General features: G+C 40.3%; 1 protein-coding gene across 1 annotated transcript in view; it reads left to right on the top strand.

Moving 5' to 3' along the window:
- The window catches only part of NALCN (sodium leak channel, non-selective), a 261,820-nt gene that overhangs the window by 231,014 nt on the left and 14,990 nt on the right, over positions 1-15,816 (top strand). Inside the window, exons 29-37 of the mRNA XM_081214587.1 lie at positions 1,483-1,603; positions 1,688-1,786; positions 7,191-7,284; positions 7,792-7,898; positions 8,102-8,176; positions 8,874-8,993; positions 12,960-13,028; positions 13,971-14,119; positions 15,388-15,481. Coding sequence (XP_081070713.1) covers positions 1,483-1,603; positions 1,688-1,786; positions 7,191-7,284; positions 7,792-7,898; positions 8,102-8,176; positions 8,874-8,993; positions 12,960-13,028; positions 13,971-14,119; positions 15,388-15,481 — 928 coding nt within the window. The remainder of the gene's footprint in view (positions 1-1,482; positions 1,604-1,687; positions 1,787-7,190; positions 7,285-7,791; positions 7,899-8,101; positions 8,177-8,873; positions 8,994-12,959; positions 13,029-13,970; positions 14,120-15,387; positions 15,482-15,816) is intronic.

Genomic DNA, 15,816 nt, shown 5'->3' with positions numbered 1-15,816 from the left:
GACTCACTTGGTTTAAAAATAATCCTTATTCAAGAAAATTGTGGCATCTGTAGAATCCTTACAGAGTCTGTCTGCTGTAAAATATATTAAATTTAATTGAAACCCCCAAAAGGAAAGATTGTTGGAAAAATCCAAGAGAATATGCTTGTCTTTCATACTTAAAAAAAATATAAATCAGAATCCCTAAATATTAATCTCTGAGTGGGGCTTTTTTACTATATAGAAAACATTTCTACCAATCAGCTTTAAACCTTTAAAAACAAGTCAGTCTCAGTTTTATGTTTTCTTATTAGATTCCCACATATTTAGTATTAAAAAAAGAAAACTTATAAAAGTATATCTCATGATAGTCTCTAGTTTTAAAAACCATAAAAGGTGGTAGAAAAATACTAAACCGGAATCCCGCTAGAATGTTGCCTCCTGTGAAGGTTAACTTTTGATAAATGTGCTAGCAAGAAAAAAAAATTATCAAAATATAATGCAGTAAAAAATATATATATATAAAATTCAGCTAGGCTTCAGTAGGCCTACTCTAGTCAATAATCCTGAGCTCAGGTCATCAAACTCAGGAAATGTGGTGATAGTCATGATTTTCCAGCATGTGGTTGTCTAAATCTTTTAATTATTTAAAATAGCCTCAGAAAAGGGGGATTAAAAAAAAAACACTGAAATCTTCTTCTGTTAACAAATATGTTAGCTAAGACCTGTAATGACTAGGGGAGATGCAGTGTAGTAGAAAGATATTAGTGGAAAGAAAAAAGTATACACATGTCAGAAAAATAAGAAATGAGACATCCCCTGACCCCCTAAAAATAGAGGGTCCAAAATGTTTTAGAACTCAGGAGTTAACTGTGCGGTAGACAGCACACTATACACTGGGGTCTACAAGAAGTATCTGCTGAGAACATTTGGAGTTAATGAGAGAAAAACACCCACCTGGGAGGGGGTGATCTGGAGACACATAGGGTATGTGTCACCTCAGGAGCCTCTAAAGCATCACTAGGTCACAGCATGCTGCTCACGTGATGACACAGAATTAAATAAAGTGGCCAAATTCTACTCATTTTACACTTTCTGTACTAACACCAGGATTTGTAATTCATGCCTTTAGGAAGGTTTTCTAATGTAAAACCATTTCAAAATTCACATCCAAACTCCAAGGCCCCTTTTGTAAGAATCTCCTGCACAAGTTCTAACCAGAAAGTCCTCGGTATACTAATCAAGACCAGACAGAAACATTGCAGAACCTCTGGAGCTACAAGTCGAGGGACATAGCATTTTATTGTTTTCGACTGAGAACACCCCATCATTGCCTAATAATTAACTGCATAATTAATAAATTCTAACACACTGATGCATTCGTATGAGTTAGCAAACAAGTGCCACCTATACTTTGCACCCAAGATTGGAAAGAGTTATAGATATTGCCTTAGGGTGCTTCTCACTGGAATTCCACGGAACATTCCTCTTTCTGACTTGCAGGGCGAATCCTCGGAACTTTAATTTCGACAATGTGGGCAATGCTATGCTGGCATTGTTTGAAGTTCTCTCCTTGAAAGGCTGGGTGGAAGTGAGGGATGTTATTATTCATCGCGTGGGTCCGGTAAGCATGCACTGGAATCCTTTGAATGTTACCACAGCTGCTTTCGTTGGCTTTGATGAATAACCGTATTTTTCATTTATACAGATGCATGGAATCTATATTCATGTTTTTGTATTCCTGGGTTGCATGATTGGACTGACCCTTTTTGTTGGAGTAGTTATTGCTAATTTCAATGAAAACAAGGTAAGAATTCTTGGTTTGAATTCCACAGCGTTTATTCTTTCCTAGCTGCTCATTTTGAGTTCCCTTTTCCACACACGGCGTGAAGTCGCATTAAACTGTAAAGTGACGGGTGTAAATAATCTCTGTAACTATTTTACAAGCTACCTCATTGCTGCCTTTCAGGCACATTATTTCAGAGCACAGTTCTCTTGCTAAATTTCCTCTTTGGGTAATGGTGTCATTAATTTGCGGAGGACCAAAAAGCGCATCTCCTATTGTTCAAATTGAAAGAATGTGCGGCAAGTTATTAAAATACAGTAGCTGGGCTTCCCTGGTGGCGCAGTGGTTGAGAGTCCGCCTGCCGATGCAGGGGACACGGGTTCATGCCCCAGTCCGGGAGGATCCCACATGCCGCGGAGCGCCTGGGCCCGTGAGCCATGGCCACTGAGCCTGCGCGTCCGGAGCCTGTGCTCCACAACAGGAGAGGCCACAACAGTGAGAGGCCCGTGTACCGCAAAATAAATAAATAAATAAATAAAATACAGTAGCTGAAACCGATGCACTGATTGCAGGTAATATGCTTTTCACTAAGTGTAAATTGGATGCTTCTGTGTAACTCAGTAGGTGAACTCAGAATTTTGATGGGATGGAGGTGAGGGTTAAGGTAGAAATTGTAAAATCCTAATTCATAGGATAAAAAGATTTTTCTAATTTCGCATAAAAACTTTGCATACTTTATGAATTTGGGAAGCATGCCGAGTTCATAACAGCTCTAATGATCAGTGTAAGAGCTCACAAATAGAAAACAGCAAGTGTAGTTTCCTGTCAAAAAGAGAGCTCGGGAGAAACTTTCGATGTCGGTCTTCTGGACGTGGCTGAGATGCCCTCTGTTGGGTGAGGGTCAGCCTTCCTCTGGAATCATGCACTGAGGTTTTACACGCTCATCTCTATTCTCACAACCCTGAAATGCACAGTTGAAGGAAAAGCAGACTACAGAGGTAAAATCATGGTGTGGGGCTTATAAGGAGTGGAAACTGGGGCCAGGATTCAGAAGTGGTGCCCATTACTGCCATTCAAGGGTATAAAAATGTCGCCCGATGCGCTGCATTGAACTAAAGCTAGATTTGCCTGCATTGCACCTTGCTGCTGCACGCCATTCATAGCCGGGCCCTTTGGTTTGTGTAGCTGCACACGGGACTGTCTCATTCACATCCCCCCAGGTTCCAGGTGTGTGGTACCAGTTACTCAGCCAACTGCCACCTTTGATGTGTGCCTAATGAGTATGTCACTTGGTTCTGCCTTTCAAAGGGTTCGAGTTGAAAATCCCCCTCTTTGGGCCGCAACACTACTCCAACTCACAGAAACATGGAATTTAGAGAAAGAAAGAAAAATAGAGATCATATTGCCCAGCCCCCTGCTTTACTTTAACACATTCATAAACGAGTTCCTTTAAGCCCAACAGTGTGTTCAATTTAATACCACGCGGAAAGAGGAAGATGGGTCTTTTTAGATACCTTTGAGCCATGCCATGGAGCAGACACTGGGAATTGCAGATCGCGGGCTGAAGCTAATCAGTCAGTTAGCAGAGTCTAGGTACTGCTTGCTCAGAACACCTTCCCAGGCCCTCTGAGCAGATCTGATTTCAGACGAGCTCAGTCCTAAGGTAGCTCACAATTCAGCAGCATAAATGAAACAACATAAAACGTCCCATAACGGAAGGCAGGTGCATAATTAATTGCAGCTCTCGAACTTAGAGGAATGGCTGAAATAAGAATAACAGGAGGTCAGCTTACAATACTGGTGGTCCTGTTCGGAAGGAGGAAAGAGGCCTCTTGGCCTGAGAAAGGGGAGTGTGGATGTTAGCTCAAAAGGGTGCTTAGGGAAAGCGGAAGAGTGGAAGAAATTGTGTAACAGACATTAAAAACATGACCAGTTCACTGGAGATATAAATTTCTAAATTATGTGAACCTTTTAGGAAAGATTTTTTTCGGCAAGTTTTTTAGGTGGTCGTGCATGAGCTACTTCCTATATAACACATTTATTCATTTTTTTATTCACTCATTCAACATACTTCTTTGAGCGCTTACTAGGTGCCAGACGCTCTTGACCCTGAGGACATAAGGAACTAAATACATAAACTAAAAACTAAACATATGAAGATTTCTACCCTCATGGAGCTCACATTCTAATGGTCATTCCCAAGGTATATAAATAGATTTCCAAATATACAGGCAATAGAGAGATCTAAAGATATGGACAATAGGTAAGCTTTGGAGGCAATGTTTTCACAATTCAGAATTATGCAAAATTATGTCTTCCCTAGAAAATGGAAGCCTGTTTAAAAAGTTCAAAGTCTATGCCAGTAATACATATTTTTTAATTTCCCTACTATAAGATAATATGCTTGATTAATAAACTTAATTTCACAATAATAAACTTTCAGAGGTTTTCATATATTAATGGTCAGATGATACCACCATGCTTATTATTCTTTTGGATCCTTTCAGAGTTCAACCTTCTAAAATATCTAGATTTGTTTAGTAAAGGAATGATACTCATGTCTCTATGTTCAGAGAAAAGTATTTGTTTGCAGTTAGTGAGAAAAAGTGGTTTAGCATTATTAATATAGAAAAAATTAATTTAAAACAAAATTCATTATTAGGAATAAACAGTGTAATTAAATAATGACAAAAGAAACTAATGACCACAAGAATATAGAATTCCTGAATCTCAAAATGTACAAAGCAATATATATATATATATTTTCCCCATAATTTGGAAATATTAAGACAGCATTCTAAATAATTTTTGAGTTATAGAAGAAATCAGAATAGAAAATCACAAAGCATTTCGATAAATCATTTATAAAAATCACATTAAAACTCACAAGGTAGGGCTTCCCTGGTGGTGCAGTGGTTGAGAGTCTGCCTGCCGATGCAGGGGACACGGGTTCATGCCCCGGTCCGGGAAGATCCCACATGCCGTGGAGCGGCTGGGCCCGTGAGCCATGGCCACTGAGCCTGCGCGTCCAGAGCCTGTGTCCCGCAACAGGAGAGGCCACAACAGTGAGAGGCCCGTGTACCACAGAAAGAAAGAAAAAAAAAACTCAAAAGGTATAGATAAATCAGTAATTAGATGGAAATTTGTAGCTTTTAAGTGTATATGTTAGAGAAGAAGCAAATAGTGGTGATTAACATGCCAAATACACAAATCAATAAATTATAATCAGAGCAACAAAGTGAAATAGAAGAAAATGGGAGGAAGAAAATAACAAAGATAAAAGAACAGAAAATTAGTGATATAGAAAACAAAGTAACTTATAGAAAAGCTCAAGAGTGAGAAAAACTGGTTTGTTGAAATAAATTAGATTGATAAGACTCTTACAGGGGTAAGCATGAACAAAAATGTGGAAAAACAAGCTATGGTAAGTATAATAGTGCCATCATTGTTACAGGGATAGAAAGTTAGGCTCACAGAATAGAACAGAAAGCCCTAGGAGGGACCCATGTGTATATGAAGCAGAAGTAGCACAACAAGTCAGTGGAGAGGATGAGACCATCCACAGTGGTGCTGGGATAATTAATTGATTGTCTAGATCTCAGAAGTTAAACTGACATTTCTACCTTACAGCATACTCGAGAGTAAATTCCAGATGAATGAAAGAACCAGTTATGAAAAGCAAATTTTAAACCATTTTTAAACCATAGAGAATGTGTTTTTGACCCTGGAGTAGTTGTAGAGTTCTTGACATTAACCACAAAGTGAAATCCATAAAGAAAACAATTTATAAGTCAGATTACATTAAAAGGAAAAGTTTCTGGATGATAATAGACACACTAAGCAAAATTTTTAAAAAAGCAAGCTAAGACTAAGAGAAAATACTTACAACTCACATAACTGACAAAATATTAGTATCCAAAATATATTAAGAATTTCTACAGAACATCAAAAAGTAAATATCCAAATACAAAAATGAGCAAAGAATATGAACAGGCAATTCACAAAGGAACACACAGGAATCACCCTGTATACACATTGAAAATGTTTCGTCTCATTAATATTAAAACTAAATCAGATACATTTCACACCCATCAAATGACCAAATTAAAATGTCTGATAAAGTCAAGTATTGGCAAGAATATAAGGAAATAGGAACACTTGTAGAATGAAACCAATTTTCTTGGTTATTGCTCTTTGGATAGCACCTTGGAAATCTCTGGTAAGTGTGGAAATGTGTAAACTCCTAGACCCCAGCAGTTCCTTTCCTAGAGATTTACCACAGAGCAAGATGTTTACCATAAGACGGTACCTGTGGGTTTATTGCAGCATCGTTTATAGTCCACAAACCTAAAATGATAACTTCTGACATATCTGTACAGTGGGATACTGTGTGATCAGTTAAACTAAACTAAACTAAACTAAATCAGATCTAGTATCTAGTTGTATGGAAAATGTAATTTTCAATGAAGATAAAAACAAACTGGGGACTTCCCTGGCGGTCCAGTGGTTAGGAATCTGTGCTTCCACTGCAGGGGTCTCGGTTCAATCCCCGGTCGAGGAACTAAAATACTGCAAGCCGCGGGGCACGGCCAAAAAAAAAATAGTAATAAACAAGCTGCGTAAATTCCCACATGTTGGATACCATTACAGAAATTTATAAAATTAAAAACAAACACATTCTTATATATTTATATATACATAAGCAGCAAAAGTCTGAAAACATAGGAGGATGTACCCCTGAAAGATAGTTAGCTCTGTGTCAGGAAAGGCAGGATGGGAGAGGGGAGGTGTCTTTTTTCCCAGTTTCTTAAATTATATCTCTGCCTTTGTAATATAATGTAATGAAATGTAATGTAATATATTCAAGTGCATTTTAATGATGTGCTCTATTGCATAACAAAGAATATCTGATCTCATTTAACTGATTGTCACAGCACAAATTTCTTAAATATGCAATTCTCTGACCTCATACCACTTAAAAATAGTTTCACGATTGCATGTAACAGAATGATTTCTAAAAAGACACAATAGCCTTAACCAGAAGCAGCAGCATTGATAAGCTATCATTTTGCTGCAGCTTTTTCTATGAAAGGAAACTAACCACTGTTAGAGTATCTCTTTTAGAAAATCTAATCATACAGAAAACCTTCCTTAGATTTTCCCAAACCTGAATATTATATACATGTTCAAAGATGCCAACTGAAGGCTGCTGAATCTTCTCTGAACCCCCGGCCCTCTTTTCTGGAACTTCTCTGAAGACCACGTTTGAGAATTCTGACCCTGTTTATCGAACCACCATGGTATAGGAAGAATATCTTTGTTTTAAACCCACATTAGTCTTGTTTGTGTCAGCAGCCCATTTGCGATGTCCTTGGTGTGGAGCACATGACAAAAGGTCTTTCTCTGTTTTCCTTTGTTTATTAAGGGGACGGCTCTGCTGACTGTAGATCAGAGAAGATGGGAAGATTTGAAGAGCCGCCTGAAGATAGCACAGCCTCTTCATCTGCCACCTCGCCCGGGTATCAAAGATGCTCTGATTTTATTCATGTTGGGCACTAGTGTTCATGATTCCCCAGGAGTCTAAGATTTCAATTAAAATAATCATCATGAGGCCACTAGGCGATTGTGCAGAAGTTAATATAAAAACAGGCTCCAAACTACAGATCTCTCCATAGGCTATTAAAATCAACCACCCAAAGGCCATGCTTCAGTGCTCTCAGGATAAGCCTTAATGAAAAAATGAATTGTTGAATAAATATATTTGTGCTTGCCTTTTAAACATATGAGTGAAATGTATTAAACTGACAGAAATTGAATGATGCGAGTCTCCTTCCAATGCAGACAGTGTCATGCACCGTCGTTTTAAATATTGACCCAGCCATTCCTGCAAGACACTTCACAGTAGATTGAACTGTAGGAGAAAAAAAAATGTAATGGGTTTTAAGACGAGCATTAAAGAAAATGAAAGGCAAGAACGTAAATGTGACCGATGTCTAAAATGCCCTTGCCTAAACCTTTCTTTTCAGATAATGATGGTTTTAGAGCTAAGATGTATGACATAACCCAGCATCCATTTTTTAAGAGGACAATTGCATTACTCGTCCTGGCCCAGTCGGTGTTGCTGTCCGTCAAGGTACTTTATTTCACCCTAACACTCTGGGAATGAATTTTTTATTCATTGGTGGGTCCAAGAATATTGCAAGCAGCCATGTCCACTCACAGTCTACATTTATAAAAAATTTAAATTCACAATCATGTTCAGATGGGTGGAAGAGGGGAAAGTCTTTCTGTGTTGATGGAATGCAGGCACAGAGCTGTGTGCTGTTTCTCTTACAGTGGGATGTCGAGGACCCAGTGACTGTTCCTTTGGCAACCATGTCGGTCGTTTTCACGTTCATCTTTGTTCTAGAGGTACAGTAATGAGTCAACTGGTGCTGGGGGCTGCAGTGCACATTTTAAAGCAAAACAAAGTCCTTCTTCGATGGCACTTCCTTTCACCTCTGCGTTCCGTTGCTTTTGAAGTCCTCTTTGGGGAACAGAATGCTCTTAGTATATTTCCTTTTCAGGCTGTTCTGCTTCGCTTGAACAAAGACTTCACTTTATATTTCTATTTTTTCCAACTGCAAGAATTACTAACTGCTGTTGATGTTGTATCTGAATGTTGGCCTGTCTAGTTATGTCAGTTCAAATATTTACAGCAAACGGCACGAACCACTGTAATTCAGGGACTCAAATTACAATGTGGTGGCAGAGGGAGTTGGCCCAGACAAGATTATTTTAATACGTGGTCCACATCACATTGCTTTCCAGTGCAATCTTCTTGGAAATGCAAGCAGATTTTTATTTTACCCTGTACCGGTTGATGTTTCCCAAAATCTATGGTCTTCTACTTGAGGAAGAAAAACGTCTTGCTATCAGAACTAGTCGTAAAAAAAAGGAGAAAAGAGTGTGGAGAATATAGATTTACATATATACACAGACACATCAGTAATAAATTCTTCTCTTTGGTTTCTACATCCTTTAAAAAAACAATGTGCCTCAGGTTAGTACATTTAAATATATGCTGAACACTCAGCCTCAGTTCACTGTCTTCATTGTTTTTCCCCAGGTTACAATGAAGATCATAGCGATGTCACCTGCCGGCTTCTGGCAAAGCAGAAGAAATAGGTACGATCTTCTGGTGACGTCACTCGGCGTTGTCTGGGTGGTACTTCACTTTGCCCTCCTGGTAAGTGCATCACTAAAGTTTATTTTACTTGGTAATTTCAGTTCAGGTAACCCTGTTTCCAGTCTCATCTCACTCCAGGTCAGCCTACTCTCAAGGGTCAGGTTAACCTCCCTAAAATTCAGCCTTGACCATGACGGACCCTCGGACATGCTTGCACCCACACGCACACACACATACATGTGTACGTGTGCACACACTCGAACTCTTCACACAGACAAAAGCTGAACCCTCAAAGTCCTAGAGCCTGCAAGCCAGAAAGAGAAGTTCCTTCAAGATCCTCTGGTTTAACCCTCATTTTCTCAAAGGATAAAAAACAAGAGAGACAGAGAGAGAGACAGAGAGAGAGATGGAAACCGAGAGATGAAGAGACCTGCCTAAGTTCACACACAAGCCAGAATCAGAGGACCTGAACCCACTTCTCTGAGTGGAAGTGTAGCTTCCGTGCCACTACATTATAATTAGGGTTTCACAGTATGAGTCTCTGATACTTTGCTGCCTTATTGTCTCCCAGACACCCGGCTGCCATTTCTCGAAAGCCATCCTTCCCCATCTCAACACCTGAGTTCTCACTGTTCTGCCTAAAATGCATTCAGCCTCCCCACCCTCCATTCAGCTCAGACTCTACGCCATAGGTGTACTTGATTGTGATCATGAGCTGTGTTGTCCGATAGAAATAAAATGTGGCCTGGATGCTATTTTAAATTTTCTGGGAGCCACATGTAAAATATAAAAAAGATATAAAAAAGAAAGAGATGACATTAATTTAATAATACATTATTAACCTACCATTTCCAAACTATTATCATTGCAACATGTCAGAAATGTAAAAATTATGAAGGAGTGAGGCTCCATCCTTTCTTTGGTATTCAATCTTTGAGTGCCTATTTCACATTGACAGCACATCTTAATTTAGACTGGCCACATTCCAAATGCTCACTGACCACATGTGGCTGCCATGGTGGACAACACAGGTCCAGAAGACCCGGTTCCTAATCCAGCACTTCAATCAAGCTATTTGTCTTCAGTGATCTTTTGTTCCCTGCTCTGAACTGGGAATATATTTTCATAATTTACCTAGTCCATATGCACATTATGAAGGTCAAGTATGTGAACTTCTTCTAACTGTAAAGATTATACAAGCCCAGAACACATTATTTTTTTATATACAGCAGGTTCTTATTAGTTATCTATTTTATACCTATTAGTGTGTACATGTCAATCCCAACCTCCCAGTTCATCCCACCACCCCCCCCCATAACACATTATTATAAATACTTTCTTCTTTAGCCTTCCTTGATCCCACCCAAAAGTAAATGGGTGGGATTACTTTGCCCTGCTCTTCTGTCCAGTATCCCATCCTCTCCAGTGTTAGAGTCATGCAGGAAAATAATCCCTAATGTTACTGACCCTGGCCAGCTCAGTCAGTAAAGCATGAGACTCTTAACCTCAAGGTCATGGGTTCCAACACCATGTTGGCTGCCAAATGGGTGCCACATAAAAGCCAGTACTCGAGATACAAGTGTTGGCAGGCAAGGAAAGGTTGCTTTAGTCAGGAGGCCAGCAGTCTGGGGAGAAGGTGGACGGACTCCTGTCCCGAAGAACCAACTCGCCACTGCCGACCAGGGGGCGAGAGCTTGTAAAGGGGAGTTTCAGGGTGTCTAGGTTGAGGGAGGGGCTATGTGCAGAACAGCACTGCCAGCTCTGACAGTCGCCTTGAAATTGGTCAGACAGTGAGACCTGAACATGACTTATAGCCCTTGAGGAGGAGCTAAAGGTCCTTGACTTTGTTTAATGGCTAAAATATTATTACTTCGTCTTATTTGGCTGCTTTTCTTTGCTTCTGCGTTTTCTCACTTCTCCAATTAAATTTAGTCTTTGGCTGAAGTGTTTCTACAGACAGGAGTTAGGCAGAGGACATGGGCTGGGGGGGCGGGAGGTTCTGTCACGGGAAGGCCCCATAGGGTCCTGCTCGGTTACACTGACACAGAGAACCCCTTTACACACCACAGAGGCTTTGCTTTAGGATGAAATTGCTGTGCTCAGGAAGATACTGAGTGTCCTTAAAACAGTTGTCACCCCAATTCATCTCCTTCAACGACAAATGATCCAGAGCACTAAAAAGCTGCACGTCACCATGCCAGCAATTGAGAAGAATGTAATGGGCAAAACCAAAGACAGTCACTGCTCTCATGCACCTCACAGCCTGGAATGTTAGATCGGTCGGTATTCATCAAATGCCCCCAGGTCAGTGAGAATTACAGCTATGCTGAGGGAAATGGAGAAACACATGTCCCTGTGATGACACAGGAGAGTGCACGATGGCTTCATCAGAGAGATCCTGGAAGGCATCCCTGAGGGATCCCCTGGGATCAGTCTGTAGGGTGAGAGGAGAACATTCCAGGCAGCTGTCCCTATGATGGGAGGGCTCAGGAGGATAGACAGTATGGCTGGAGGAGAAGGAGCGAGGGGAACGTGGTACAAGATCTGATTGGGTAAGAAGGTGTCAGACCTCTCAGGAGCCTGTAGTCCAGGTAAAGGATTAAGTCATCATCTCAGAAGCTGTGGGATGTCGTCCCTTCCAGAATGCAAAGAGAGACGGTATCTACAATAGGCTTTGAGCTAACGTGGAAAGGAGGAGCAGCAAAGCCCATGTTTGTATCTTTTTCTAGACAAATTGTAGCCAAAAGCTATTTGGTCCAAACAGGAGAATGAGTAAACTTCCTAATTCTGGGTGTCCCCAGAGAGGATATCACATACCCGGAAGGCCAGCTTGCCTCTTTGCCTGACTGCTTCTGCTCTCTTCACCAAGAACCTGTGGTCCTGGAAGGTCATTCCTTCTCCACTCTATTTTGCAGTGGACTGCTGTGAAAGAAGACGCAGTCCTTGTTCCCATCCAAAGATGCTTCTGTGCAGACACATTCATTTCTTTGCACCTCACCAAGGATCTTCCCTTCCTGGGGGCCATCTGTGACTGCTGTCATTTGACTAAGCAAGGCTCCGGGGGAATAATCACACCTGGGCATCAGTTTAATGCCACTGTCGTTATTGCACTTGTAGCCGGTGGGGTCTTTGTTCTCAGATGAAGCTTTCTTAGTCATAGAGCACACCAAGTCATCTCTTTTTTTTTTAATTAATTTTTATTGGAGTATAGTTGCTTTACAATACTGTGTTAGTTTCTACTGCACAGCAAAATGGATCAGCTATACATATACATATATCCCCTCTTTTTTGGATTTCCTTCCCATTTAGGTCACCACAGTGCATTAAGTAGAGTTCCCTGTGCTCTACAGTAGATTCTCATTAGATATCTATTTTATATATAGTATCAATAGGGTATATGTATCAATCCCAATTTCCCAATTCCTCCTACCACCCCCCTTTCCCCCTTGGTAACCACACAAGGGATATTACTGAGTCATCTCTTGCTGCCAGTCACACACTTGAAGGAAGAGCTGGATGTGTTTCCGAGGGAGGACTTCTCTGAAATCAGCTCAGACAAATGTGCACATGGCCAGCTTCAGCTTCCCTCAGAGAGAAGGAAGCTGAAACTGACCCCTGGGAATCTTTTCCAACACCAGCACCCCCTCTGGTTGTCAAAGGAAGCCAGGATTCTTTTATCTCCTGTCTCCCTCGACTTCTTCACTTGCATTGTTATCCTAGGGTTTTCTCGCTCCTCAAAGGACCTGGTCACTATTTTGTGTAAAATAAGTTTTAAAATACAGAATTCAGCTGAGCAAAACAGAGACGAAAGTTTCATTTAAGATTTGATTTTATAGCTAATATTTATTCATGAGTTTTGGCAGTGACCTTTTCAGCACCTTTTTAAGATACATCTCTTAGAGGAATTTTCACATTTTATTAAACTCATTATTCAGTAGACTTCACAGAAGACTTAAAATGAAAAATGGAACTGTAACACGATTTTTCGTGCAAATTACAAGAGGCTCTCCTCTGTTTAAATTTCAGAACGCATACACCTACATGATGGGCGCGTGTGTGATCGTCTTCCGGTTTTTCTCTATCTGCGGGAAGCATGTAAGTACATCGTGAAGATGCTGTCATAGGTCACGCGGACACTGAAGAAAGGAGTGATGACTAACTGACTTTAGCTGCCCTTCTGGGTCTCCAGGGGTGGAGTTAACAAATGCCTAGACATCATAAGTCAAAATGAGCAAATAATCCAATGAATCGGTAGCTTAATTGTCTTGTGACTCGTTTCCTGACATTTGTGTTGTTTTAGTTATTCTTCTCATTTGCTAAGTGAACTCAATCATCAACTAGAGATGACATGTCAGGCACAAAAGCAAAGACTAATGGTCTTTCTAAATGCTTCTTTATTTTTATTGTTTTTATTTTTAATAAAGTTAAATAATTTTACTGCAAAGAAGAATAATCTTAACAAATATTCATGATCCTATGATTCCAGATTTATTGATGTTCTTTGTTAATGTTCAATACATTCCACATATATTTTTCATTTTTTACAGCACTGTTTTCTTTTTTGTTACTACATTTCATGTAGAGTCCATATATCCACATAATCAGTATGGTAAATATTTGATGGTTATTTGGTATTTTACCATCGTTTAGTTTTGTTTTTATGATTGTCTGTTTGTGGAAGAATCCTGGGTCTGCTTGCTATTGGCCAAAAATGTACAGCCTGTATAATAAAGAATTAGGGAGGAAGAGAAGAGAAAAATAGAAGGCTTAAAATATTGTGGTGGAACTTTTATTAATTTGGCTAAAGAGGCTGAAGTTTGAAATATGAGCAGAATTTCTCTATGTCTAATGGTCTTTAATAATATTCAAATTTAATACCAATAGGAAGCAACTTTCAAGTGATATCCTTGAGAATCACTTTTGTGCCAGACTGCTTAAATGTTACTTACTTTCCGGGTTCACCATGGCTTGACGAGGTGAATGTCCCCTCCCTCCTCCTCTTTCCCCACCCCCACCCCCACCCTCACCTCCATACAGGTGACACTGAAGATGCTCCTGCTGACAGTGGTCGTCAGCATGTATAAGAGCTTCTTTATCATAGTGGGGATGTTCATACTGCTGCTGTGCTATGCTTTTGCTGGAGTCGTCTTATTTGGTACTGTGAAATACGGAGAGAACATTAACAGGTTGGTATATATTTATCTTTCTTTTTTTTTTTTGCAGTACGTGGGCCTCTCACTGTGTGCCCTCTCCCGTTGCAGAGCACAGGCTCCGGACGCGCAGGCTCAGCAGCCATGGCTCACGGGCCCAGCCGCTCTGCGGCGTGTGGGATCTTCCCAGACCGGGGCACGAACCCGTGTCCCCTGCATTGGCAGGTGGGCTCTCAACCACTGCGCCACCCGGGAAGCCCTATTTATCTTTCTATTCAAATATTAAGCAAACGTTTTTAGTAATGAAATCATGGACACATATCTGCATGCTTTTTAGACAAAGATGGGGAGGGGGAAGCAATCATTTGGAAATTAAAACAAAATAAAATGGGCAAATTTTAAATGACATTTTTCTCATTGAAACAGTATGCATGCTTACTGTTAGAAAATTAGAAAATTCAGAAATAAAACAGGGGCTCCCCTGGTGGCGCAGTGGTTGAGAGTCCGCCTGCTGATGCAGGGGACATGGGTTCGTGCCCCTGTCCAGGAAGATCCCACATGCCGTGGAGCGTCTGGGCCCGTGAGCCATGGCCGCTGAGCCTGCGCGTCCGGAGCCTGTGCTCCGCAACGGGAGAGGCCGTAGCAGTGAGAGGCCCGTGTACCGCAAAAAAAAAAAAAAAAAAGAAAACAAAAAAGAATCCATAATTCCACCACCATGCAGGAATAACCACTTCTAATATCCTGGTGAATTCCAGCAATTCTTCTATCCACATACTGCCAGGAATGATACATTGTTTTTTTAATTAAACAATTTTGAGATGGCTTTGTTTTTTTTAAGCAAAACATGGGAAGTTAGGACCCCCAAATGGTTATATGTGGAAAGCATTTTTCAAAGATTGTCTTAAATTTTGTGGAACCATTTCTGAGGGTTTTTTTTTTAAGTCCTTACACAAAAAGTTAAATACAAACGTGTCTTGTTGCAGAGATCACTTATTTGATATATGGTGGCCCCATCTTTTATAGCATAATCCACATAAAAGAAGGAATCACTTCTAATTGTCAAAGCTTGCTTTCTCAGTCATTCAAGATGAATGGCAATAAATTGCTGGCACCATGCTAGGGTTGGACTATTGAGATAGCTATACTTGGAGGCAAGTATAAATAAGAAACAAATAAGAGGGTGTAACCCTTGGAAATGGTAACTTAGCAATCACATTAGCTCTAAAATCCACGTGTTTTGGTGGTGACAACCCTTACATGACGAACCATATTACTCACATTCTGGTTTTTTTTCCTTAAATTAGGCATGCAAACTTTTCTTCAGCTGGCAAAGCTATTACCGTACTGTTCCGAATTGTCACAGGAGAAGATTGGAACAAGATTATGCATGACTGCATGGTAAACGTCTCCTCATCACTCGCGATGCCTTGACTTAGAAGCAGATAAAACTCTTTGGTGATACAATATAGGCAGCACCATCCTTGTAGCATCTAGACTGTGTACAAAACACATATCCTGGCCCTTTAGTCCATAAAATTGCATTCTTTTACATTACAATACATGGACACACAGGGAAAATTTCCAGTGAACCCAACTCGAGCTATTGTAGTTCCATTCAACAAATTTGCATTATGTGAGCATTGTTCTTTCCCTCCCATCTTCGACATTTTGGCAGTCAAGTACAAACAGGAGAGTTCCACTTCTTTGACTTAATTCAACAGATATTCACTGAG

This window comes from Mesoplodon bidens, assembly GCF_964165515.1.
Source record: "Mesoplodon bidens genome assembly, chromosome: 17".
Classification (NCBI taxonomy): domain Eukaryota; kingdom Metazoa; phylum Chordata; class Mammalia; order Artiodactyla; family Ziphiidae; genus Mesoplodon; species Mesoplodon bidens.
Note: the sequence above shows the minus strand (reverse complement) of the source record. Positions and strands in the feature narration are given on the sequence as shown.